General features: G+C 40.8%; 1 protein-coding gene across 3 annotated transcripts; it reads left to right on the forward strand.

Moving 5' to 3' along the window:
* Nucleotides 1-306: 306 nt before the first annotated feature.
* LOC127957231 (protein PRRC2B) lies at nucleotides 307-27,901 on the forward strand. 3 transcript variants are annotated; one of them, XM_052555666.1, is made up of 30 exons: nucleotides 307-474; nucleotides 2,875-3,053; nucleotides 3,318-3,495; nucleotides 7,259-7,361; nucleotides 7,456-7,519; nucleotides 7,598-7,741; nucleotides 11,207-11,508; nucleotides 11,585-11,712; nucleotides 11,788-11,951; nucleotides 12,036-12,123; nucleotides 12,212-12,365; nucleotides 12,624-12,957; nucleotides 13,111-13,268; nucleotides 15,253-15,454; nucleotides 17,340-19,521; nucleotides 19,620-19,789; nucleotides 20,223-20,338; nucleotides 20,474-20,615; nucleotides 20,695-20,771; nucleotides 20,863-21,144; nucleotides 21,238-21,339; nucleotides 22,789-22,981; nucleotides 23,074-23,168; nucleotides 23,521-23,645; nucleotides 24,032-24,272; nucleotides 24,422-24,568; nucleotides 24,661-24,740; nucleotides 25,093-25,174; nucleotides 25,261-25,470; nucleotides 26,071-27,901. In XM_052555666.1, exons 2-30 carry the CDS (start codon nucleotides 2,939-2,941, stop codon nucleotides 26,230-26,232), a joined length of 6,540 nt encoding a protein of 2,179 aa, XP_052411626.1. In that variant the 5' UTR covers nucleotides 307-474; nucleotides 2,875-2,938; the 3' UTR covers nucleotides 26,233-27,901. The 3 variants fall into 3 exon arrangements, with proteins under 3 accessions (XP_052411626.1, XP_052411625.1, XP_052411627.1); XM_052555665.1 differs by having other exon boundaries at nucleotides 308-487; XM_052555667.1 differs by having other exon boundaries at nucleotides 308-487; nucleotides 25,261-25,494; nucleotides 26,071-26,256.
* The last annotated feature ends 78 nt before the right edge of the window (nucleotides 27,902-27,979 follow it).

Below are 27,979 nucleotides of genomic sequence, written 5' to 3' on the forward strand. Positions count from 1 at the left end.
AAAATGTTTTACTGGTGCATTACTTATGAAACATTTCTAGTTTGTATTTTTACTTGTAAATACTGTAATACACTTTATTGTTATTATCCATGTGCATACCTGTAAATGACTGTGTTGATTACATTCTGTTGCTTTACAAAAATAACACATTATGTGATCTTTGTCTGCAGCATGAAGCTACTGAATGCTGGTTTTAGGCTTTTTGTTATGCTTTTATTTTGTATAGAGAATTTAGCTCGATTACAACAGGCTAACACAAGTTTTGATCAGGCATTTAAAGCAGCTACCGCCTGGGTCCTAAAGGAGACCCGATCGCGGGTGGAGACTCGATTTGTCGCGACGACAGCAGCTTCACTCTAGGGTTGGGACGCTGACAACAAGCGAACAGAGATAAACAGAGAAATCTGCATCCATCCTGCCGAGTTTCTCTATCCATTGGAAATATATCGATATATGTGATCTGAAGAGAATTTCGTAAGTTCATTCGGTGAGTTATTAGCCCGCTCTATGTGGCTTATTCGCGGGTTTGGGGCCGATTTGTCGCAGGATGTCTCAGTGTTTGTGTCGCTTTGTTCTGAGCAGCAGCCATTTTTAATCGGCTCCCACATCAACAAGTCCCCAGAAACCCTTCATTAACGCATTGATTACTCATTATACCAGCCGATGTTAACGAAACACCCGCGCTGCTGCAGTTTGAAGCTCGTTTGACGGATCTGGTGGAGTTTATACAACAGAAGCGGCTGGAGGCTAATGTCAGTAGCATTGCTAAACACCTCATGAAGTCTTTGTGAAAATGGCTAACGTTATATTAAATGTCGTTATTGATCAGCTCTTACGTTCGTGTTTACAACTTGTAGTGTGTGATTGTGTTTATTTCGTGTGTGTGGAATAAGCGGGTTGTTAAATAATCAGGCTGAAGAGCCTCTGTTTACATATCATGCTAACTGTTCGTTCATAGATGTTAGCTTCGTTTAGCCTGCCATCAAAATGTTTCGTGCTCTATTATTACATCACACTGATTTCATAATAATCCCACACTGTTAAACGTGTCACTATTTTTCGGGGCTTCTCGTGAAGTCTTACTGATGTGTATTTCTCATGAGAGCAGGTTTTATATCTCTTGTCATGATGAATCTGACTTTGGCACTGATGATGGTGGTCGTTTATAAGTGTGTTAGCAGTGCATCGGCCATTTTTGCAATTATACAAGCAAGTACTTGGTAATATTAACAACATGCACATACTGTAGGGTAAGGATTTGGTTCAGGTTTAGCTGCTTGTAGTTATGCATATTTTTTTTTTTAACAGTATATTAAAGATTCATAACCTGAAACAGACACTGTAACTTAAAGTGTTACCTTTAGTTTGAGTTGAATAGCTGACACAAAAATAAAAATCTGCAAAAAGTGTCCTCATCCTCGGGGCATCCAAGATGAAGTTTGTTTCTTCTTAGAGATGTGGAGCCATTTAGCACTTGCTCTGCAATGCATCCTCTTCAATGAATTGGTGCTGTCAGGGTGAGAGTCCAAACAGCTGAAAAAAACATCACTATACACCACTCCAGTCCGTCAGTTAATCATCTTGTGATTGTGAAGCCAAAAATTGGGTTTTCCTAAGAAACGAATCCACCAGAAGGCGTTATTAACTTCAAACCGTTGCTTCTGGCTAAAACACGAGTCTCTAATCAAAAAGTGGTCTGAATCAGGAGAAAAATCTCCACTGATCAAACACAGTTTACAGGCCAAAACAGCTCTAGAAAAATATATGGGTGGATTTTGATGTGACAGAAAACAGGGGCTGGATTTCTTCATTGGAGGAAGCTATGGTCATGTTATAGATATGGTTCATTTTAGCCAGAAGCAATGGTTTGAAGTTAAAAACATCTTAATGATGATTTTTTTTTTTTATATAAACGCTGCTTTTGGCTTAACAAGACGTTAATTGATGGACTGGAGTGGTGTGGATTGTTTGGACTCATTCTGATGGCACCCGGAGGTTTCTTTTTAAGCATATATTAATTATTGGGTGAACTATTCCTTTAAAATCCTTTTGCGTGTGTGTGTAGGGGACACACATAGCATCGTCATTGTTTGTTAGTCATCCAAAATAATTGACAATGAACTTCCGTTTGTTGTCTTCTGTTATCTTTTTTTTTTTTTGGGGAGACTATCTAACATGTATTTAATCTGGAACACTTTGAGAGTGATTATACAGGAGTCTGTTATTGTCTTTTCTCTCATAAATATTTACTTAAAATGTTACGTATACTGTGTTTTTACTTTTAAACTGAAGATGTGCACTTGAAGTTAAAGCCAAAGATGTAAATGATTAACTTGCTCTCATGTAATTTTAGTGTTTTGGTTTTCTTTCTTCTGTGGAACACAAAGGTAGATGTTATGTAGATGTCCATACTGCTTACAGTGAAAGCATTTTATTGCTGTTACAGAAACTGCATACTTCAGGATGTCTTGTTGAACATGAATATTTCCCTTTCCCTCATGCATTCCACTCTAGGTCCCTGTCGCTGGTGTGCATCTAACAGCGAGTCGTAGTGTTTCCATGTTCTCACTGAGACAGCGGGACACTTCTTTTGTTATGTGAATGTTGATTTCAGATTCATCTCCTTTCCAAAGATGTCTGAATGATCCCCATGTGGCGCTTAAAAAAAAAAAAAAAAAAAAAAAAAAAAAAAAATCATTATTCCGTCCAAGATTGTGTTTTGTTGTTTGTTGTTGAGCCGCATCCTCTAGTGTCCGGGTGGAAAGCTGATGTTTTTGTGGCATAGAAATTATTCTTCATCACAGTTCATAGGATGTGTTGGAGAGACGTTGGTGCTTCTGCTAAAATCATGTCATTGTGTGCGTTTCTCCACAGAAACAGACGGTACTGAAGAAGAGGTGCAAAGAAAAATTTCCATACTCGATGACATTACATCGCAATGTCAGATCGTTTGGGGCAAATAACCAAGTCCAAGGATGGGAAAAGCAAGTATTCATCACTCAGCCTATTTGACAAGTACAAAGGGAAATCAATAGAAACTCAGAAAACCACAGGTGAGACTCAAGCACTTCATATTCACATCCGTATTCTAGTGTTTGTTGCTATTGACTTCTATGTAAATCTGATTTCATAGAGCCGTGCTTTAAATCTCAGATCACTTTTGCATGTTTGGATGTGTCACACCGTGTGTAGTAACACCGGAGCAGCTGCAGATCTCATATATATGTGTGTGTTAACTGTAATGTGCCAGTATTTCTGACGCATGAGATGTTTTCCCGATTTCACACCTCTCTCTTTCTCTCTCTGTAAACCTGCAGTTGTTGCACGACATGGCTTACAGAGTCTTGGCAAAGTGGCCGCTGCCCGGCGCATGCCCCCTCCCGCTCACCTGCCGAGTCTGAAGTCTGAGAGTAAAGGAAACGATCCCAACGTGATTATCGTGCCCAAAGACGGTACAGGATGGGCAAACAAGCAGGATCAACACGATCCAAAGAGGTCAGAGAAAACGCTGCTGCGGCATCAGCACTGCTGTCCATCACACTCACTAAAACCTCGCTGTGTGTGAAGTGAACTGTCTGTGTGTGAGATTGTCTGTGTGTGTCATTGTACAGCAGACACTGATTGTGTCGTGCAGAGCAGCCTATATTAAGAAAGGAATGTGTGCAGAGAGAAAAAGAGATGCTCATCAAAGTGTTGGTCATGTGTGAGTGTTTGAAGTTAATGAAGACGTTTCAGTCACTGTGCTGCTGTGAGTGTCTCACCCAGACTAAAGCAACTCAATTAAAATGTGTTTTAAATGCTGTAGTCCAGCTAAAATTGTACCGGCAGTAATTTTTTTAATGTTCAGTAACACATAATGCTGCACACATGCAAAAACAGGCCTCATTAGTCTGACCGTTTCACTCACATTTGTGGCTGAAAATAGAGGTTTGTGAATAAAGTCAAGTCTTAATGGGTCGAAATTCAGTTTGTAATGTGAATTTTGGTCATAAAGTCTTAATCTCAAGGGGTATAACAAATGTTTAATTTCAATAGATCTTAAATTTGTGGATGGAAAAAAAAATAGGTGTGATAGTGTAATGTGATTCAATTTCAAAGAGCGGATTCATTTAGTGTTCAGAACAGGTTGCAATCAATGAATACCTTTGTATGGGTGCTTGAATTCCTTGAAAAACGCTTGATTTTTATGTATTGTTCTCAAGGTTTGAAAAACACTTGGATTTTGGATTGGTTTCATAATAATTTGCTTTCTTACTGAATAGTTTATTTTATTTTTTTTTACATAAAATAAGCCTAACAGCTATGCTCGAGTCTGTGCATGTGGCTGTAGTGGGATCTTTATTAACAAGATAAAAGCATGCCGGGAGGTTTTGAGAACTAGTGTTGGGCGATATGGTCATTTTTAAATCATCATATCGTCAGCCTGTGAGATCGACGATAGACAAGTTAGACTTTGTTCTTGTCATAGCATAACTATTTGCCATTTTAAACCATGCAGGTGCATGAGAGAGAGCTAATGGAATCACCAGTTATTAAAAAAATTAACTTTCAAACGTACGTTAAACAGCTTGTTGTTGTCATATTTTCATAAGTGTCATATCGTTCGTCCTGTGAACAATTTGCCGCATCTGCACACCGAAGTTATCAGTCTAAATGTTCTGCAAAATCAGTCAGCGGTGAAAATCAGTAGTAGATTTAATTTAGAGTCCAACAGTTTAACACTAATATTGGACATTATCGAACATGTTAAATATAAAGTATTCAAAACAGGTAAGTTAATATTTGGAGTTAAGTTCAATTGAAATGATGCATCAGTCAAAAAGCACTTTGGACCGCACAGCTCATGACAAGCTAGACGCACTGCCACAGAAACAAGAATGAGATGCATTCTAACATAACTGTGGAATTAAACCCAGTTAGTGAGGGCTCGTTTAAAATATTGCACACATACAGGTCGTTCAGATTAGGGATGCACCACCAGTTGACCGGCCATTAATCGGAACCGGACGGTTTTTGCTTAAAATACGTAATCGGCAATCGGACAGTTTTTGGTCTTTTTCCCGACCGATTTTTGAAATGGCTGGGCAGTTTGATAGCCGAATTATAATAGGCCATCTAATAAAAATAAAAATGAGCCTAATATCCACTTGACTATCGACAGAGACATCTGTTTACATCTCTCTCTGACTATCGTCTATCGGCACAACCCTAGCGAGAACTAAATAATTTAGTAAGCCTCCCATTAAATCAGGTTTTTTTCATTGAAGAGTGTGCCCTTTCGAGCCATATAAAAGGAAAAAAAATAATGCTCCCCTCCCTCCCTCATTTAAACTAAATCCTATAAAACTATCAAGATTAAAGTAAAAAGGGAAAATGAAGGGAATGATTAATAGAATGACTTTTTTTTTTTCAAATAAAGGCTGGAATGTGAGGTTTATTAATATATTAAACTTTTATTTATTTGTCAAAAACCTGTGAATGGCAAATCATGTTTGTAGTATGATTACTAATAAGCAACTAGTTAATATTGAGAGAATACAGTGCCCTCAGTAAGTATTGGGACAAAGTTGCTCTGTTAACTGTGGAGTCAAGAAATCTAAATATGATTAAAAGATGAATATCAGACAAAGCTACAGCATTTTATTATTGGATGATTCAACACAGATGTTTTAGCATTTAAGAGGATCAGCACTTTTATAGTTTCATCCCCCAGTCTCATGTGAGTATAAGTATTGGGACTGTTAGCTCACAGATCTTTCTGAGTGATCATCTGTTTCCTGTTGAATTAATTCAGATGTTAAAAGAAGGAAAAGTGTCAGTATCAGTTATATCCATTGGCTCTGCATTCAGAGTCCTGCATTTGATAACACACACAAGCCAGGATGAAGATGAGGGAGCTGACTTTGAGAGAAAAGAAAAAAAAAAACTAAAATAAGTGTATGTAGAATCACCAACAACCTCCAAAAAGCTGGGGTGATGGTTTTACAATCTAATGTCATCAGGAGACTGACAAAGAATTACAGAAACTAGATGCAAACCTCTGATCAGCATCAAAAATATAAAGGCAAGATTAGAGTTTGAGAAGCACAAAGGTGAGCCAGTAGAGTTTTAGAACAGAGTTTTATGGGCAAATGAGACCAAGATTAACCTATATCTGTGTGATGGGAAGTGTGGAGAGGGAGAAAAACGTAAATGCTAATAATACCAAGCATACAAGCTCACCTGTAAAGAACCTGTGGAGGTTCTGTTAGGACAGTGACCCAAAACACCCTGCCAGTTTAGTCAAGAGGTTTAAAGAAATGAAATGTCTTCGATGGACGGATGGAGTCAATCTCCAGATTGAAATCTTCTTGATCATTTGGCATGGCTGTATTAAAGGCTGGGAAAAGCTTTTCAAAAGAAGAGACCAAGAGTCTGCAGACTCACTGCCTTGTTTGAAGCTAAATGTTAGCTTTTAAATGTCTACATTTGATTTGTTCAGTTGTCCCAGTACTTTTGCTCACATCAGATAGGGGGATCAAACACTAAAATATAAAATAAGGTTCTGTAGTTTTGACCCGTATTCATTAAATTTCTTGACTCCACAGCAAACTAAGCAATTTTGTCATTACTGTGCCAATACTTTTGGAGGGCACTGTATATACACAGTTCAAAATAGGCCTATAAATAATTACAAAATTATTCCAGAGTATTAAAAAAATTAGTTTACTTTTTTGTTTTAAGAAATGTGCTTGAATTGTGCTTGTAAATGTGTCTTTGTTTACAATAAGGAATTATTTGACACATTATTTGATCAATTTTAACCATGCCCCTAAAATCTTTTTTTAATGCGTTCTTGAATCGTTCAACTTGTGAACACACAGGCCTGTTTTTTAAAGAAAAAAGCACTAAGTTATGTTGCATATTTATTAGAACTACATAAGACAAGTAAACAAAATGAGTCGCAAGACTTAATTGGATTTTTAGCGTGTGTGTGTGTTATCTGTGCCACGTTTTTAAGGTCTGTTCATACGGCTGAAATGACCATGGACATCATGCTCAAAAGCTTAGATTTGCAGTGAGGTGAACGCTTTCTTTGCGACCGTTCTATTTTTTCTCTTCTTTTTATCCACATGCTGTAACTAAGTGATGTATGCAGTAATGTAAAATCTTTTTCTGGTTATTTAAAAACGTACTTTGTTCTCAAAATACTCTGCTCTATTTCTGGATGCAAATGGCCATCACACATTGTCTGATTGGTGTCTGTTTCCTTCTGTAGTTCCACTGCATCATCAGCACAGCTGCCGGAGTCGCAGCCACCGCTGGCTTTACAGAAATCTGTCTCCAATCTTCAGAAGCCCATGCCAATCACCAGCCAGGAGGTACAGATGGCACGTTCTTCATCTCTTCTTGGTGCTCACCTGATGTTAATGTCATGGTGTCTGATGTCTGCTGAATGTGTTTCTGTCCCTCTAGAGCACAAGTACAGGTGGACAAAAGCAATGGGCACAGCTCAATGGAAAGGCAGTAGATCAAGATGGTAATCATCCGTTTATTCTGCTCAATGGTGTTTGTTATGTCATGTGATGTTTTATATTTGTTTGACTCTGTTGTCCAGGTTTAAAGGTCTCAAGCCGACTGCAGCCCTTCTCTCACGAGGAATTTCCGACGCTGAAAGCAGCAGGCGAACAGGACAAGGCTGGCAAGGAAAGAAGCGTCTTCGATCCGTCGTATGGGCCCGGACCAAGCCTCCGCCCACAGAGTGAGTCCAGCTTTGTTCAGAGCGGTCCGGTTTGATGCTGGGAAATGTCAGGCATCTGTGATTTGTCATTGCATGTTTGCATCATGTAGTGCTGGGCAATATACTGTTTCAAATTGTAAGCCATTTTGAATTAAGGACGTGGTATGAATTAAAAAAAACAAAATGGCTTAATGGTAAAGTACAAATGGTACAACGAAGACAGTATTGTAAATTGAGAGGAGTTCAATGTTAACTGTATAAACTTTTTTTGACTAGCTGGTCAAATAAACAAACCGTAAACAGTCGACAACAGAACTCAAAGACCGAAGATAAAATGCAAAGAGGAGAAAATACTGCAGCAGGCTGAGCAAACTGGCTTCAGCACGTGTGAAATATTGAAAGAAAAACCTAAATGCTGAATTGGCAGTGAGGGTTTATATGAATGTACCCCTGATGACTCGGAGACCTTTCCTAATTCCGCTTCCCCTCTGACTCCAACTAAGCTTCCTGACAATTTTGATATGTCCTGACTAGAGATGTCAACGATTAATCGATGATCGATTAATTGTCGATAAGAGATGCAATCGATTAAGGCTATCGATGGTCGGTTAACCGATTCAATGTTGGGCTGCGTGCGGCTCATGCGCACTCAACACGTGCGAGCGGCTGTGAGTGACGGTGATGATATATAAAAGCATCATCATTCATTCACAATGTACAAATTAAGCTTTTAATGTGATTTAAACTTTAAAGTACATTAAAATAGAAACAACATAAAAGTTCTTCAACATTAAATGCAATAGAAATGTAGTTACTAATCATTTCATCAGATAACTGTTTTATATTGTGCGCTTTGCAGGGCTGCGGGACACAGTGACAGGACAGATAGTCTATTCATTCCTACAACTTGTTAATTCATTCATACGAATTATTAATGTGGCAATTGTCCATGTTTCATTAATTTTGTTCCCTAAATAACCCATGATTTAAGTGAAATAAGGGAATAAATTAATAAATCGAACGAATTCTTAGTTCATGAAATCTTTAATTTCCCTTCCCATGTTTACCACAGTAAGATATTCGAAAACAGTTATTAAAAGCGAAAGATAATAAAATAAACCTGGGAAATTAGAGGGTTACACTATGAAGATTTAGGAAAAGAAACAATGCCTAAATATACTGAATTTGTGCAAATTCGTGACCAACCGGAAAACCAGAACAAAGCCACGTAAATGAAGACTATGGGGTCCAAAAGCATGGTCGCGATCTAACATTTTCCAGTTAACCTATTATTCCTCTAATAAACAAAGCTTTTATACCACACTTGTCATAATCAGATCTTATCATTTCTAAATAAATAATTGCTGGATTCAAAACAGCGATTAATAGGCGCTGTGACCGACACATTCCTGGAGCATTCACTGCTGTCACTAAACGGTGACGCCGAGCATCGTTCACAAGTTTCTGCATGGACCTGACTAGGGCACTTAGAAGCCCTGGGACAAAATGGGATGCTTTAAGGAAAATTTATAGCCTACTAAGTAATAGGCCCAACATAAAAATAACAATTGGTTTTCATGTTTTTTTTTTTTTTTTTTTTTTAAATAGGCTATGCGAAATATATCCGACTTAAATAATTAAGATTAACGGATTTAAAACAGAAGTGTGGGCGCTCCATAAGTTCACAAAAAAAAAAAAAAAGGATGACAACGCATTCTGTTTGTTTGCTTTATTTTACAAGAGCACAAATCTTCTGTTTTTATTGTGAGTGTGCACAAATGAAAGTAAACACTTTTGCGGAAAATATATATATATTTTTTATGTCTCAGCTGTTTCGATCGCCCCGGAGCCTGCTGCACACGTATATTCTAGCGATTCAAACTTACATCGCAGTCTGTTCATTATCAAAATAAAATAGTCAACTAAACATTAAAAGGTTACACTGGTCAGTTTAAATAGACCGTAGTATACCGGTCCACTCTGTTGTTATGCCAAGGACGTTTTTGCTCGTATGAAGAGGATCATCTTTTCCGTCTATATGCGAATGCGTGTTAAGTACAAGCCTAGTTTACATTATAAATAATAGTTTAACATTCAAATACATTGCGAATATGGAAACATTTCGATTTATGCCGAATGAGACATGAGCAATAACCTCCAAATAAATCTAGCCAAAGCCGCGCTCGCTCATCCTCGTCTGCACGCATGCACTGTCACGATCTAATGCGCTGTATGCCGGATTTTTAAAAATCTGCATTTTCTAGGACAGAATCCAGCAGGATCAAATTAATGTGAGCAACTGTGTTTTGGTGCAGCAGCGCCGATGTAGTTCACTTAATGTGCAGCGCAGTCACACGCGCTCCACATTTCGGATAATTTTATACAATAATGTCAGTTGAAAACATTGCAATTGTGCTTTAAAATACAACAACGAGCACCACAAAACCATTTAAAGAGGTGCGTTCAGCGTTCTCCGTGCGGGATTGGAAACTGTCAACAAAGTAAAATGACCTCAAAAGTATGGCGCGCTCTCTTCATTTTATCAAATGATCATAATCGCATCTATTCATTTTATAATCCTGCTACTAGCATTTTATTCAGACTAAAACCTCTTTAATTCAAGTGAGAAAGCGTTTTGTGTGTGTGTGTGTGTGTGTGTGGCTTTTGCACATCCTGTCATACCGCTGACTGCGTGCCTGCAATAGACGCATTTTGCAGTATTATGGTTAACGATTAATCGATTAATTGATCGTTAATTTAAACGACGATCGATCATGGAAATAATCGAAATTTGACATCCCTAGTCCTGACACAATAAAGGCCAAAAAAAAGTTATCCCCCCGCCCCAAGGTAATGCTTTTATAGTGGATGGATGCAGTTTTTTGCAGTTTGCAGTCTTTCCTAAACCAATACACTTTTCATAAAGTAAAAAAAAAAAAAAAGTTGAAACAATATTTGTAAATGTAGTACAGTAATATTTCTGTTGTATTATAGATATTGAAATATCTGGTTACACTTTGTTTTAAGGTGTCCTTGTTCCAGTGTAATTGTACATTTAAGTACTGATTGAGTAATATTAATTGACTACAAGTACTTACTATATAGTTTGTATTAAGATTAGGGTCTGGTTTAGGGTTACTTGCATAATTTATTGTTATAATAGTAAGTACATATAGCATTTGTAACAAGGCCACCTTAAAATAAATTGTTACCAAATATCTGTAAGCCTATCCCTTAACTTTGGCGTAGTTTCTTAACCAGGCATGAAAACAGGGTCACAAAACGCTGTCAGTGTCTTGTAGATTTCTTAGTCTGCTGTAGGTATGCACTTCAAATTTCATAAAATTAAAGGGAAAATAAGCCAAAAGGTCTGAACAGATTGCAACTCTGACAGATCAGGAAAACCTCATTGTTTTAGTTGGCTTGTAAGACCACTGGCATGAATGAGTCTCGATGCGATGTGCTGATGTTGTGTGTCGTTGTCAGACGTGTCGAGCTGGAGGGAGGGCGGTGGGAGGAACCTGCAGCCCCCGGTGCTGTCTGCCGCCCCGCCCTGCACAGACACGGACACCAAGAGCAGCGGCTCGGCTGAGACCACCACTCCTCTTCCTCCCCCCTCCTCATCCACCTCATCCTCCTCATCATCCTCTGCTGCCGCTACCCAGTCCTCTGATGTGAAGGAGCCGTCGCTGCGGCCCGCTCAGCCCGTGCAGCGCAGAGCCGCCCCATCAGCCCTCCAATACCAGCACCACACCACCACCACATACCACGACATGCTCCCTGCCTTTGTAAGTCTCTGCCCAACATATCCATTATCCAGTGTGCTTTCTCTGATGAAATGCTTATTGGCACTTTGTTTGTCAGATGTGCCCTAAAGAGACTCGTGACGCACCAGTTTCCTCGGATCACGGCCCAACCACTGTGGTTGCCCCCGTGCGCTTTGAATCCAGGTTGATGTTCAGACCAGCGTTCCCTGCACCGGAGCCCGTCAAGTGAGTGTTGTGCGAATTACTGTTGTGGGGAATGCTTTCTGTCCTCTTTATAAATGGCTGTTTTTCATTTCCCAGTGGTGATTTAAGAAGAGAGGCCCGTTTCGCCCGTATCCCTCCACGCCCCTCCACTCGCCCGATACGCCGCCCAGGAGATCGAGCTCCCCGTCCTGCCATAATCAACCCTGAGGACCTGAAGGACCTCGATGAACTGGACAATGACTGTGAAGATGGCTGGGCAGGTGAGCGCCAGTTTTCTTTGACAACAAATTTGTTTTTTTTATTTTTTATTTTTATTCTCATTGTGACCGGTGTCTGTTCTTCAGGTCTCCATGAGGAAGTGGATTACAGCGAGAAGCTTAAGTTCAGTGACGATGAGGAAGATCACTCCCACTGTGAGAAGAATAAGATCTGGTAAGCTTTTCTTTTTTAATTCAGTGCGTGTGGTGTGAACGCCGCTTCTGTTGGAATTGAAGCTCATTCTGGTGCTTGTGTCTTTCAGGGATGGTTGGGACAGCCATCAGGACCAGCATTCATCTCAGAGCTCTGGTGACGGTTTGTTTCCACGAGACGCTGAGGAGTCATCCTACTCGCGCCAGCCAGAGCCCGTTCCCTCCAGGAAGACCAATGGACGATTGTCATCTGCTGAATCTCAGGTAACAATCTACAGCCTTAATGCATTAGTTTTTGCAGCAAGTAAGGCCAGCATTAGGATTGCATACAGACCAGAGATTAGGGGGGAAAAAGTATAAACAGACAATAAAATAAAAAGTGACATGCATTCAGCACAGTTATGCATGTTTTTTTTCCTTACTAAATGTTTAAATTGACATTTTTGATAGTACCTTTAAGTTTGTCCCATCAGTTCAGGCTCATCTAAGGGATCTCCTTTCTCTGTTGTTTGTGATTTGCAGCACCAGCAGAAGAACAGTGGCAACAGTGAGTCTGCAGAGGAGCAGGAGGAGCCGCAGCGGCAGATGCCGCCTCGTGGGAAGTTTGTCTCAGCCGACATCTCTGCTGTGGAGAGAGCACGCAGACGGCGCGATGAGGAGGAGAGGAGAGCACGGGAGGAGAGACTGGCTGCCTGTGCAGAGAAACTCAAAAAACTGGATGAAAAATTTGGCAAAACTGAAAAACCTGCACGGTCTGGAGAAACACTGAGAGAAGCAGACAGCAAGGAGCTGACGCAATCTCCAGGCCGAAGGTCATCCAAACACCACCAAGAGGGCTGGCAGTATGGCACTAAAGGTATACGAGTTCATATAAACTAGTTGGTTTATAAATGTAAGCTTTAGCTACCCCTTGTAATAATGGCATTGCGATTTCTCAAAAATGTTTCCTTTAAATCAAAGGCGTTTCTTTTCCGCTACTTTTCTTAAAACCTTATTTCTTTGTATATAGAAGTGTCTGATGCACCATCTGAGTCATCCAGTCAGGATTACAAAGATGAAGGTTGTAACTACCACAATGATGACAATGGTCCTGAGTCCACCTCTCCCCTCCCAGACTACGGCCGACACCAGAAGCCTGTGCCACCCCGCTTCCAGAAGCAGCAGCAGGTGAGCTTTTATACCTAATACTTTAAGTATGTGGAAATGGTTATTAATTCAGCCACCCTGAAAACCTTGAGGTTTATATTAGGGTTTGCATAGAGTAGTCGAGTGATCGGATCGATTACTTCAACCACTAGTCAGCTCTGTCGGAAACAATGGACTAGTCTAGCATGCATTAACCATAGTGCGTACAAAGAGTTTGCAAGTACGACATGAATTTTAGGATTACAAAATTGCGTGTAGCTGTTACTTTCTATGACCTTATCTATGTTGCATTTAAAATTAAATATGTAATGTAATAATTAGGTGTGTGCCTGAAGTCAAATTCATTATTTGGAATGGCACGGATTTTAGTTGAAAAAATGAATAACAGACAAATTAATTCAGAATAATTCTGCCTGAATACTCTGCTGAAGCTGGCACAGTCCGGAGTTTGCTGGATAACAGTTGAGTCAGGGAATCAGCGCAATATTATACAACAGACCTCTAAAGTCAGAGTGTGAAGTGAATGAATGTAAACTTTGAGTGAAAAGAGCGCAAATCAAACACAGCATTGCTGTTCCTCTCCGTGCATCTCTCAGAAATCAGAGCTTTGCAAGAGTAATATAACCTATAATAATACATCATAAACCTTCTATTATTTGTATATATTTAAAAGGCAATGATTTAAAGCTGCAGTAGGTAACTTTTGTACAAATATATTTTTTACATATTTGTTAAACCTGTCATTATGTCCTGACAGTAGAATATGAGACAGATAATCTGTGAAAAAAATCAAGCTCCTCTGGCTCCTCCCAGTGCTCCTATTGCCATTTGCAGAAAGCCATCCGCTCCCGGTAAGAAACAACCAATCAGAGCTGCGGTCCGTAACTTTGTTTGTGTTCAAAATGTAGAAAAATGTGTATAATAAGCAAATACACCATGAATCCATTTTCCAAACCGTGTTTTTAGCTTTTCCTGAATCACTAGGGTGCACCTATAATAAGTGTTTATATTCGGACTATTTTAGATTGCTTCGGGGGTACCGCGGCGAAGTAACCCAGTACCTTTGTGATTCTTCATAGATATAAACAGAGAGAAGTAGTTCCGGCTACGATGTTCTTCCACAAGACGCAAGCAGTTCTGTTTATTAACCGCTAGAGCGTCAAAAGTTCCCTACTGCAGCTTTAAACCTTAGGCTATGATATAATACGAATGAATGGATTAAACGGCACGCTCACCAATCAAACAGCCACGCTGCGTGTCAGTCTCTCAAAAACAAAACCAGTTCTAGCAGGCTAATAATCAGCTTTGATACGGATACATTTTCTACCAGTCCTACGTGTTTGCATCTTTACCTTTTGCTGGATTGCGCGGCACATGCATTTGTTTAGTGAAGTTCACTAAACGTTAAGACTTGGTGTTCTGCGTAATGAAAATGTGCGCATTGAATTGATTCAGTCGTGTTAAAATGATCACTAAACGTTTGTCATGACATCTCTCTGCTGGCATGAGAGGTTTTTAGTTTAACACGACATACTTGTTCAGTGATAAATATGAAAAAAAGATAAAAGCCATAACGGTCTTATCAACGTTGTATCCGAATGCAGATAAAAATGATTATTACAGACACACATAGAGATACAAATACTGGCTGTTACATGAAAATTTAAATATGTAATGTCATAATTATAAAGTTTTGACAATTTATACACTAATTGTTGCATACGACTATGAATTAATAAGCATTTATTGATTAAAAAAAACTCTTGAATATCTTTTCATTTACAGTAGCATGAACCACAAGTAGTCGAGGAACTCGAGTATTTTTTTTAATAAAAAAATCGACTAGTAGAAATCAGTGCATATGCCTATGGAGAAGTTCTAATGCTAAGAAATTATGGTTTTCATGCTAACTATGCTGTTATGCTTTTATGCTGTTATGCATGTACTGAATGCATTCATTTTATAGAGATTTATTTTTAATTGATTTTCTCTCTGTGGTTTCTAGGAGCAGGTGTATAAGATGGCGCCGTGGCAGCAGTCGGGTCACCCCACCCAGTCCAGCTCTGCTCACCCACAGAGAGGCTTTTACCCTCATCATGTTTTGGGCTTTGACCCACGCTGGATGATGATGCCTCCCTATATGGATCCCCGCATGGCGCAGGGATGTTCTCCAGTGGATTTCTACCCTCCTGGAGTTAACTCATCTGGTAAACTACAACATCTTCCCTATTTAGTGGTGTTTGCCAAGTCAAGCATTAGGGGTGTGAAATATCATACATTTTTACATGGGGGGAAAAAAAGGTGATGTATTACGGTATCAATGATATAGTGATGCAATGACGTTTGGCGGATATACATTCCCTAGCCCGTACAACAACTGCATCTACAACAACTACAACATGCATCGTCACAAAAACCTTGTCAATTGCAAAACATTTTAAAGCATTCAAACACAAGATGTGGAAAACTCAACAGAGTTCTCGCGTCGAGTTTGGTGCACACATGGAGAGTAAACATCGAACTGAGCTCTTCTTCACTTCCTCCCAATTTAAACATACTATCACAAAAAGACATGAAAAGCTTAATTCAGCACCCACATGCTGTTCTGTGCGTAACAGTGTGATTGCAGAGAGCCGCAACTACAGCCCTTGAACACCAAATTGAGTTTTGTCTCTTCTTGCTCTTGAAACGACCAATACATACAAAATTGTCACAATACCTGTCTTTTCGAGGTATCCTTAAAAAAAAATGGTTGGTTATGTCTTTAGTAAAAGTAGAAAGCTGAGATCTAAATGGAATGTGTATCATTATATTGGATGTATTATCTCTTAAAGTGACCGCGCCTAATTTACTAGCTGCTGTCAGTGTCCTTAATGTTAATTCAAGAAATTAAATGTGAGTAAATCACTTAACTGCTATTTACTGAATTTGTAGTTTTAACAGGAATTAATCTATTTAATTTATACAGTAAAGACTATACAATACTATTAACATTTGATTATTCAGTTTCTGTACCTGGACACCTACAAACCTGAAAAAACATTGCACAAATTATACAATTTACACCATTTCAAACGGGGCCCACCAGTACAAACTGCACCAGAGCCTCACAAACTCCAGCTATGGCCATGCACACCGATCGGTCTGCTTAAAGTCAAACACACAGCTGCTGCTGCCACCCTATGACAATAGATTTACACTTCAAATTATATAGTCTGTCATCGATGAAAGTAGCTCATTGGGGGGAAAAATGCTACTGCTTGCCAGCTGCAATCACCAATAAAAGTTGTTCCATGTTTTTTTTTTTCTATATCATCATAAATATTATTGCAGATACTTTTGAAATATCATGATATATTTGAAACCATATCGTCCACCCCATCAAGCATCACTATTATTCATATTAATACGATCAAACCTTTAATAATATTATTTAGCTTCAAAATATGAGTAAACTTGATCCAGTAAGCCAGACATTACTAACTGTTATGTCAGTTTAACCCCTTTGACAGAAATGATTAATCTGAAGATTTTGAGAGAATGTTAGTATCTTAACGCCACATCTGCATGTTCGTGGTTCCCTGATGCTGGAAAATGATCACACTTGATTTGCTTTACTTCGTATCATTATTATAATTTTTTTATCCCATTGATTTCATTGATTTAAAATGAATTAATTTATAGTATATGGTTGCTCAATTTGGTTAAAAAAAAAAAACAATACTTTGATTTTTGTAGTCTATTGTCACAGTTAAACTGTGATGAAAGCATTTAATCTCATAAGAAAATCTCTTGTATTGCTGTTGCTGAAACATCCACTTATTTCAATATTCTTTTTGTTATTTTAAACTCTAAATGAAGACTGATATATTACTACTTCAAAAGGTTTATTAACGCTTTTTCTATATTGTAAAATTCTAAAAACTTGTCTGCAGAAATGTTGTGAATTATGTGAGTGCACAATGCCTTTCCCAAAAGTAGATTTTGTGTTCCAGCTACAGTAACTTAGTATCATGGTGATATATGGCTATTTTTATTCAGACGTTTTATATTGTGATATTTAAATGTAACTTTTTTTTTTTTTTTTTCAAGGTTTGGTGAAACCTGTCATTCAACAGGATCACCTGAATAGCCCTGGTTCCACCTCTGATGAAGGCTGCCATCCCAACATGCATCAGGAGAGGAGGGCGCCATCCACTGAGCCTTACCAAGTGTGGAACCAAGACAGCTATTCATCTCGCAGTTTCACCCCACCCTACCAGAGACAGCAAGAGAATTGTGACCGGGCTCAGGCAGATGACAGGAGTGACCAGTCATCCTCCAGACATGACTTATATGAAGACCGAGGTCATGACTGTGCAGACAGTCCAGCAGAGGAACTTCCTCATCAAGGCTTCCGCCAAGGCAGAGGCTCAGACGTGTCGCTCGGTTCGCAGCAAGAAGTTTACAATGAAGTAGCCCATCAACCATTAATACTCCGCAGAACCCATCCTGGAGACAGCGAGCACAGGGACGTCTCGTCTGGTAGACATCAGAAAGAAGACCTTGATACCCATGTTGAGGCCTTCGATGGCAAGGAGAAGAGCTGCGACTCTGATATTTGGAGGAAAGGTATGGGTAGCCTGAGGAAAGATGCCAGCAGTCAGGCGCAGTGGTCCGATCATGGTTCAAGCAGCAGCAGTAATGTCAGCCAGCCATCTGAGTCCATTGGTAGAACCTTTAGAAGGACGGGACCCATCAAGAAACCTGTGTTGAAGCCCTTGAAGGTTGAAGACAAAGAGAATGAGAAACCCAAAACTGATCTGGAGGAGAAGACTGTCCCATACAGGCTGGAGAAAGAAGTTGTTACTAACGTCTATGACCTGAAGAAAGATGCTCCACTTCTGTCTAACAGGCACTCCGCCCCACCACCTGCTTCCTCTCCTGGGGAGAAACAAGCGGAAGCTCCGAAGGTGGAGAAAACGAGCAACTTGCCTGAAGAGTTGCACAAAGAGAACTGCTGGGATAGCAGCAAGGGTCCGTCTTTGGACTGCTCTGACAGCAGGGATCCACCAGCTCCTCGCCGCAACAACTGGATATTCATTGATGAGGAGCAGGCGTTTGCAGGGTCCAGGGGAGCAGGTCGTGGACGTGGCCGGGGCTTCAGAGAGTTCAACTCTCGTGGTGGTGCTCGTGGAGGACGGATGGACAGCAACAGGGGGGCCTACAGTAGCACAGGCACACAGAGGCCTGCACGAGGACGTGGCACTCGAGACTTCAGGGGTGAAGATCTGCAGCGAGGCAAACCCCGGAGACGTAATGTGAGTGAGACGCACAGTGAGGCCTCAGAATACGAGGAGCAGCCCAAGCGCCCACGCCAGAAGGCCACTGAGAACGGAGAGGCTTCGTATCCTGTGTCTGGAGAGTTCAAGAGGGCTGACAAGGAGTCTTGGAGATCAAACAAGGTCTACACTGATGATCAGACTGGCAACATCGATTCCAGGGACAAGACAAAATCCGCTCGAGCGTTTGGAAGGTCATTGCCCCCTCGCCTTAATGCTGGATACAACCGTGGATTTGGCTCAAGGGACATTTCGACATGGAGAGGGAGAGGAGCCCAGTTTGGAAGCACCACCTCTCAGGAGAACGGTTATAACTTCGTTGCAGACTCCTATTCCAAACGTTCATCTGAACGGGAGTTCCTGAAGTACCCCCCTAAATTAACGGGCTCCTTTGTAGATAATGGCGTCGAGGACCGAGATGGAGGTTACTACCTTGATAATGATAATCCTGACAACCGGCCCCTTAGAAGGCGACGTCCCCCACGGCAGGATAAGCCCCCACGCTTCAGGCGTCTACAGCAAGAGCGTGAAGGAGGAGGTCACTGGAATAATGAAGACTATGTTAACGGAGATGTTGGCAATCAGTGGCCAGGTCGTTCTAAGGGTGCAGAGGAGCACTGGCCAAACCACTACTCTGGAGGACGGTCACAGGAGATCACGGGTCAAAGTCAGGGTGAGGACTGGGAAACCGGCTCTGAAAACAGTGATTTCAGTGACTGGAGGGAGAAGCGGGGGCAGCATGGCGACATGCTGATGGAACCTGGCTCTGAGAAGAGAGAGCTCTCAAAGCGGAGCTTTTCTAGTCAGCGTCCAGTCGTCGACAGACAGAACCGGAAGAGTGACACCTCTGTAATGGAAAACAAGATGAGCCGCTCAACGGACACACAGTCTAGTGCAGGTTCCTCTAGTAGAAACGAGAGTTGGCAGAATGGCATTGCTTCCAACAGCAAACGGTATATTTCTTTGGAACATAAGTTAAACATTGATATGAAAATAACTGTTCCATTTTTGAAATTCACACTATGAATGTGGTGTAACTCACTTTGTGCAGAGTTCCAGAAGATTCAGTCACTGGCCTGAGCTCGGCATCTGTGTACAATGTGGAGCAAAACAATGACACCGAAGCAACAGGAAAGATCCTAGAGAACGACTTGAAGCCCAGAAACATGAAGGGGGACATGACTGATCCACTGTGCCAATATGACCTGAACACTTACCCAAGTAAGTCAAAAGTGGTTGTTTATGATAGAAGTGCCTCTCCAAAGGATGATAAACGGAGTTGTTTTTAAATGAATGCAACCCTGATTAAACACATCTGAACAAGTTGATCAAGGTCCTCAGGATTACTAGAAATTTCCAGGCAAGAGTGTTGGAGAAGGTTGAAGTTGAGCTCTTCAGGACATTCGCCTTTCATGAGCACGTTTAGAAATGGTTCAAGTCTGTTTTTTTTGTTTGTTTTTTTTTGATCATGACAAAAGGATCTCGTAATATGGTGAATGGATTTAATGGATGGTAATTTAAGAGAACTGTAAAGAGTTACCTAATTTAACAGTTTTACGTGAAAAATGGTAGATATAATTTGTTTTTAGTTGTGACTTGTGTGGTGTTCTTCCGTACTGGATCTGAAGAAGCTGTTGCTTGTGTTTTCTCACAGTTGAAAGTGACTCGGGAGCTTCTGTACCCAGTCCAGAGGTTTTCCAGGATGCTCTGTCCAAAAAACAGCGCCGCCCACAGGATGATGATCGCAGGAGGAAGGATCAGGGTCCTCCAGTAAGTAATCGTGGTCTCTGTTCCCTGATGTTTAGACCCATATCTGATAACAAGAAAGATGATAACTTCAGTTATTTAACTGCATGAAGCATCTCCTGAGTGGATATTATAGTTAGTTGGTTTGTGCACCTGAAGGGTTCGGTAAAGAATAGAACAATTGCATCAAAAATGCCTCCCCGTTTTGCCAAGAAGCAAGCCAGCATGTCCATCGAACAGCCTGAGGAGACGCTCTCCACCAACAGCTTGGGAACCGAGATCTGGGAGACAAACAGCACCGGTAATACTGATAACATTCGATATTGCGTGTATTAATATGTAAGAGGCTGATTCTAAATGACTTTGTTTTCCTCCTGAAGCTCTGACTGTCCAGTCGTCAGGTGGTGATTCATGGACAAAGCAGGTTTCCTACACAGGAAGCGAACCCAATTCAGAGGTACAGGTCATTCTTTTCTAAGCAAGTATTTTTGCAAGCCTCAGTCAGTGAGCTGAGCCTTAGACTAACATTCCACTGTCCTGTCCTCCAGGATTCAGATGCGGGGCCCGAGCAGAGTAAAGAACACAAACCAGGCCCTATTGGCAATGAGCGCTCGCTGAAGAACCGCAAGGGTTCGGAGGGCATGGAGCGTCTGGAGGGACATATCACTCCTGTCAATGGAGTGGATATCCATGTGGACAACGTCATTCCTGTGCCACCTATTGAGTTTGGTGTCAGTGCAAAGGATTCTGACTTCAGCCTTCCTCCAGGGTCCACACCAGTGCCTGTGTCCAACCCCGTCACCAAGCTGCAAGACGTGCTTGCTGGGAATGTGCGTACAGTAGCTCTGCACGCAGCGTTTATATTGTCTGCTTTGTGTAAAGAAGCATTGAGCATTTATACTGTTATTAATGTGTGTGCACAGGTGGGCCTGACTCAAGCCATCCCAATGCTCCGCAGAGACCACCTGCAGCAAGGAATAAACCTCAACCCCATCAGCTTCCCTTCTGCGGACCTCACTCTCAAGGTATTGCTTACTGACACATCATTGATTAGGTTGAAGGCTTTCCATCACTGACCTTAAGGGTTCTTCCAGATACTTAATTTTGTTTCTTGGGATTTGCGAGAGAGACACATTCTGTCTGCCCATCTCATGCCTAGTCTAGCATAGGACGTGCTCCCAGCATGTTCAAACCTTCAAATGACACCTCATAACAGTAAAACATGTTGTAATGCTTAGCAAAAATTTTCGTAACATGCTAGTTTAATGTCCGAATATGTTCATGATAACTTAAACACGCTAAAAGAATGCTAAATTTTTAGCAACATGTTAAAACCTGTTGATCATTGCTAGCATGTTGCTGTAATTTTTCATTCTAGATTCATGTTAAGCAGTATGGTAAAATGTTATCATTCTGCTAAAACATGCTAGCAATATGGCAAAACATGCTTGCAGCATAATCAGTTGTTAGTAAAATGTTAAAACATGCTAACAATATTTTAAACCAAATGGATATGTTAAAACATGCTAGCATGTTTTAACAGTTTGTTAAACTAAACATTTTGACATGTAAGCAATATGATAAAACGTATGACCAGTTTGGTAAAACATGCTTTTTAATAACTTGCTTAAACATGAATTTTAAAACATGTTTACTTTGTTAAAATGTTAGTAATATGGTATAGTGTCTAGCAATTTCTAGCAAAAAAAAAAAAAACCTTAGCAGCTTCGTAAAATGTTTGCAAGCTAAATATTAACATGCTACTTTTTTTTTTTTTTTAAGGAATAGTACACCCAGCAATACATTTTTTTTTTTAAAAAGTTTTTCTTTTGTTGAACATAAAAGATATTTGAAAAATATGTATGTATATATATTGTATGTATAGTTTTTATATTATATAGCGTATTTTAAAAACTTTAAAAACTTTTTTTTTAAATGCTATGCAACTGCTATGCAAACAACAATAAAAATACATTTATGAAAGTAAAACAGCGACATCCGCTAACGGACGCGTTGTCACGGGAACATCCCAGCTGAAGATAATAAGGAAATTTTGTCGCACCTATCCTAAAGTGCATTCCTAATGACTACTTAATGGCACACACGTGCCCTGCTCACTCCAAAGTCCCTATTCCAAGGGGATAGGGATGATTACTTCCATTTGGAATTTGCCTGGGAACCATTCGTTACCGAAACTAATACCGGCACATCCCTAATTGTGTTCAACAGAAGAAATAATATCATACATTCCTCCCAAAGGTAAAGCTTTTAAAAGAACTGAAGTCTTTCTGGACAGGCGTCCTCATGCCAGCATTTTAATTTTTCTTGATTGACTTGATCTGCACTAAAAGAAACATGATTGAGTGAGCTAACAATGTGCTAGAACCTGAGCAGCTGAAGCACAGGTCATGTTATCTTCACTGTCATTTCCAAAGACTTGTGTCTCTTACCAGCATGTTTCTCTGTGGTCTCAGATGGAGTCTGCTCGTAAGGCGTGGGAGAACTCTCAGGCTCTCCCGGAGCAGGGTTCCCCGGGCGGTGCGGGCTCCGGAGCTCAGCCCACCTGTAGCGTGGGCTCCTCCAGCGGCGTCAGCTACAGCTCCTTTGGCGGAGTGTCCATGCCACCCATGCCTGTGGCATCTGTTGCTCCTTCTGTCTCCATGCAAGGTCAGCTGTCCAATCTTTCTCTCAGACTGTGTGTTGCATGCGGCGGCAATGCATGGCTCTAAAAACTTTTGTGATCTGTGTGTGTATCACAGGCAGTCATATCCCTCCTCTGTATCTGGACGGTCATGTGTTCCAGAGTCAGCCGCGTCTTGTGCCGCCCTTGACTCAGCAGCCCAGTTACCAGCAGGTATGCATCTTCTCTCAAATCAAATCGCAAGCTTATGAATCAGAATCGAATTGTGAAATTTGTCAAAACCCAGCCTTAGATATAAATGCATCAAATATGATGATATTTAAATGATCAAAACATAAGCCATGCTATACTATGATGATTGAGAGATGAACAAAGGTTCCTCAAAATATTTGATATTTTCGATGCTTGTGAAGATCATTCCTTAACAGAGGAACATGTTTAATTTTGTTTAGTTTTTGTTGATAATTTAGTCTTGTGTATCAAGTATGATACAGTTGGCTATATAGGGTTCATTCATTGGATCTATGTGCATGTGAATAACCCGTGTTTGTTTTTGTGAGTTCAGGCCACCCCTCAACAGATCCCCATCTCCCTGCACACATCTCTTCAGGCCCAGGCACAGCTAGGCCTGCGAGGAGCCCTGCCTGTCTCTCAGTCTCAAGAGATGTTCAACTCCATCCCTCCCTTTAGGTGATTCAGCCGCCTCAGTCACCGTCACTATTGTTCAATTTCATTCAGTATTTCTACACAAAGTCCTTTGCCATTGCAAGAGTTCCTCTTAAAACACCAAACTGCTGGTATTAATAACTGCTGTATATAGCTTCTTCTACACTGACATGCAGTCTAGAGAATATGGACAAAGACAAAAAAAGAATCCTTTTTCTGCTGTATTGTACATTAGTGTAGAGATTGACTGTAATTGGTTTAAGTATAGTGTAGAGAGAGACAGATAATGATATTGGTTAAGTAATATGTCTGTCAAATAACATTGAGTCTGCTCTAAGCTGGTGAAATTTTCCACTGTTCCTCTACCTTTTGTGATCATCTGAGTACTCTCATGTTCTCCTCTATTACAGGTCTCCATTGTACATGCACCCAAACCTGTCTCAGCACAGTCCCATGGTGCTCTCTGGTGGAGGTCCTCTCAAAGGGCCATACTCTGCATTTCCTGGCATGCAGCCGTCAGACATGGTCAAACCGCAGTCCGGGTCTCACTACCAGCCCATGAATGGCAGCCAGCCGCTGGTGTACGATGGGCCCATGAATCAGGCGGCAGGGATGGGCACGTCACAGCTCATGGACTCCCAGCTAATTCAGGCAAGTTCTGTGAAAGCCATAAGACAGCATAAACACGTAAGCTGTTATAAAAGTCAAGTAATTTGGGTAAGGTGTTATTATGCAGTCAACAGCTTCAAATGCAGTTTGAATTCATAGTTCAATGCTGTGTACACTGACTGATTTTTCAGGTGACGATGCCCATGCCTGGATCTCAGCTGCGCTATGGATCGGCCCAGCAGCACCTCATCCTGCCCCAGTCCATCCAGCTCCAGCAGAACCAGAACCTGTCTGTAGGAGCTCCACGACGCATGATGCCTCCTGGATCCCAGCGGGAGGTCAGAGCCTGTGCTTCAGGAAATAACGGCCCTCAAATATCTTCCTGCGTGTTATTGACACACCTCTCTGATAAACCTTGTTCTTTCTGCAGCATTCCCAGATGGACATGAAGGGATTTCAGTTCTCTGATAAGCCCAGTCACTCACCTGGAATACCCAGCGGCTCCTACAGGTGAGCGGAGGTGTTTGTGTCTTCCTCTTTATGATTGAATTCAGCAATTCATAAAGGGGCCCAGTGTGCAAATGCTGTCGATTTAACAGTAACCTTTTCCCCATTTAGTGGTCATTTGTGAACAAAAGTTGTAATTATTTGTGTGGGGAAATGATTTACAAGTACGGTGATTAACACTATATACTGCATTACTAGTAGAAATGCTCATTAAAAACAGTTTTTTTTTTTATGATTTACTGTTTTAATAACTAAGACTATTTGTGAATGTTTTAAAATGTAGTCTTTTGAGTCTGTTGTGTGTCAGTGTCTCTGCTCACTCATGAGGTCTTGTGTTTTTGGTATTTCTCCTCAGGCCTGGTTCAGCCAGTCCTAGTGGGAAACCCTCAGGAGCCCCTACAGCAGTCGCTTCTCTCCCAGGACATTACACACAGCAGGTACGGCTCATTTCTGTCCCCAATGCTGACCCAAGAGGACACGTTACACATGGCTAAACACATTCATCTGCTGTCTGATGCTGCAGGTGTCCACTCCTCAGGGCAGTTTGGTCATGCACATGAGGCCCCCCACCAATGGTCCCTTCCCCAACCCCATCCAGCGGCCCATCATGCAGGTCAACAAGACCATCATCATCCGTTCGCCACCTTACCCCAACCACGGGCGCGATCCCCCCCACAGCACACCCCCCTCCAACCCCGAGCCAACCGTGAAGGGTCCTGAGGATGGTGTGAAGGTGAGCCACCCACTGTGAGCATAGGTAATGGCATTTTATGTTCTTTCTTCTTATTGTCATGCTTTATGATGTTTACATCAAAACCAAAATACTAATCTGTAAAGATGAGGCTTTGTCTAATGGTGGAGGTTTGTGTGTCTCTCAAGTGAAGCTGGGTCATACAGCAGCTTGATAAAGGCTAGGTAATACATCTGTAAGCTTAAAAGAAAATTTGGATTTTCCTGTGTTTAGTGATTTAGATAATCTGATGCATGTTACTAAAAAGGTCTGCATGTTCTTCACTACAACCAGGCAAAATAAAAGTTTGGTTTAAAAATGTATTGGCGTAAATGTGATGATCTGCTTCATCCTGAGGAAGAACTACAGAAACCAGTCTTATGACACAATACACAGTAAAATGCTATAATGAAAAAATATATATTAAAAAAAAAAAAGCTGATTTGATGCTAAAATGCCCATGTTGCCTTCTCGTGTGTTGACCGTTCAGTGTATTATACAGTAGAAACATTTGAAGCAGTTGTTTCTTCAAGTCTTTGACTGACTGGCAGTTTTGGAGAGGTTCTTCTCCAGTTTTGAGTCGGTCTCTTGTCTTTGGTACAGGTGAAGGCTCTGCGTGACGCGCGTCAGGCCGTCAGCGACACCAAGAGCTCATCAGTGATCCCCGGCAAGATCCAGGAGCAGCTGCCTTCAGTACAGCTCAAAGCTGCTCGAACCGGAGCCATCAAACCACAGTCAGTCAAAGTGGAGGAAGGCAAAGCCTAATAAATGGACCTTATGATCACATGACACAGCTGTCTGTAGGACCTCCTCCTCCTTTCTCTTCTCACCCCTCTCTCTTTCTCTCCCCCCCTCTCTCTCTTTCACTATACTCTGGAACTGACGCACAGGATCACCAACTCCACAAATCAGTCGGGACACATTAATAATAAATGTCACATAGAGAGAAATGAATATCTATATATAGAAATGTAAACTATATATATATAAATAGACACGATAGTTTTGGACACTTCTGCGCAGACTTTCCAAGATCAGCTTTATTTATTTTCATTTTATTTGACATTTTCAAGTGAAGAATTACAGTTCACAAAAGTGGCAAACGAACCCTGGTGTGTCTCACTCTTTCCATCAAAGTCCGCAAACAGAAAAACAGGAAGCGTATCTCCTCTTCCAGCTCTCACGTCTCCACGCCCACATTGCCAAACTGAGCCAGCTGATTGGACTCAAGGTTTTGAATGACATGCAGATCAACAGAAGCTCCAGAACTGCAGTGTGTGGCATTAGTCATTTTTACTGGGTACCATGGAGTTTTAACACTTTTTTTTTTTTTTCTTTTTTTATATCTATATATATAAATATAGTAATCATGCCTATTTGCGATATTATTATTAAAAAAAACCCACCTTTTATTCAATAAAAAAAAAACTTTAAACCCAATTTTGAGGACATTGTTCAATCCAAAAATGGAGGACATGCACCTTTCTCTTATTTTACAGCTGCTTTTCATGCGTTGTGTAAATGCAACATTTGATCCTTAAAAGTGTTGTATGATGATGCTTGAGTGGCGGCGGTGGGGTGTGTGGAATAAACATGTTAAAGTCAGCAGCATTGAGAAGCGGTTGCTCTGTGTTTGGTGTGATAAGGGCGGGTGGGATATATGGGCACTCGTGTAATGTGAGGACATTTGGGATAGTTGTGCTGTCTGGAGAGCTGATGGGCAATGTTACAGTATGTTTGATTTTTATTTGATTTGGTCAAGAAACTCTTTATCTTCAGCTTTGAGTTTCGGTTTTGTCGGTCGGTCACAGGAGTGCTAGGGTTGCACAAGCCATAGATGGCTTATCTGTAACCATCGGGGTCCAAACACGCATCTGCGTCGTGTGTGCGAATCCGTGCTTGTGTTGGAAATGTTGCCATCTCTGTGGTCTCGCTGGGATCATGACTAATTATGAAGGGCAGAGAAAATGTTGGTTTTGAAGGTGCTTCGTTATACTACAACTGTACAGAACTATAACCATCAGCACGTTCGCAAATGCAACCTCCTCTTTTCCTTTTGGGTGAACTGTTGGACATTTGCAATGCCTTTTTTTTTTTTAAATTATTTCTGCAGTGCTCATGGTTATTTCAGAGGTTTATTTGTTTGGGTGTTCATTGGCGCTGTTGAATCGCGTCACCTTCAGCGGTAACATTGCTTTCTGTTGATCACTGCATATCTGTACAGACTCATTATCCCTTTTGCTTTTGTTAGACCTGTATTTAAAGGGCCAGCAATGAATTTACTCCCTTTTCTTTTACATTTAAGGGTCTGTTTTCCCTGCAGATATTTATCACTCAGTGTTGTTTATCCTATTAAATGTGTGATAATATTTGCCCTTTTATTGGAAATGATCTCAAGAGAGAAATAAAGCAGATTGTGCTTTTTTTTGGAAAAGGAATCATTGTTTGTATTCCCGTTACCCATGTGCAGTTTTTAATGAGGCCAATTTAAGCATTTAAGTCATGTCAAATG

This window comes from Carassius gibelio, chromosome B5 (genome assembly GCF_023724105.1).
Source record: "Carassius gibelio isolate Cgi1373 ecotype wild population from Czech Republic chromosome B5, carGib1.2-hapl.c, whole genome shotgun sequence".
Taxonomy (NCBI): domain Eukaryota; kingdom Metazoa; phylum Chordata; class Actinopteri; order Cypriniformes; family Cyprinidae; genus Carassius; species Carassius gibelio.

Bases quoted from the DNA above. Each gene is read 5' to 3' on its own strand.
- LOC127957231 (XM_052555666.1), top strand. From the start codon at position 2,939: ATGTCAGATCGTTTGGGGCAAATAACCAAGTCCAAGGATGGGAAAAGC. The intron at 3,054-3,317 runs GTGAGACTCAAG...GTAAACCTGCAG, and splicing joins AGAAACTCAGAAAACCACAG to TTGTTGCACGACATGGCTTA. The intron at 15,455-17,339 runs GTAAACTACAAC...TTTTTTTTCAAG, and splicing joins TCCTGGAGTTAACTCATCTG to GTTTGGTGAAACCTGTCATT.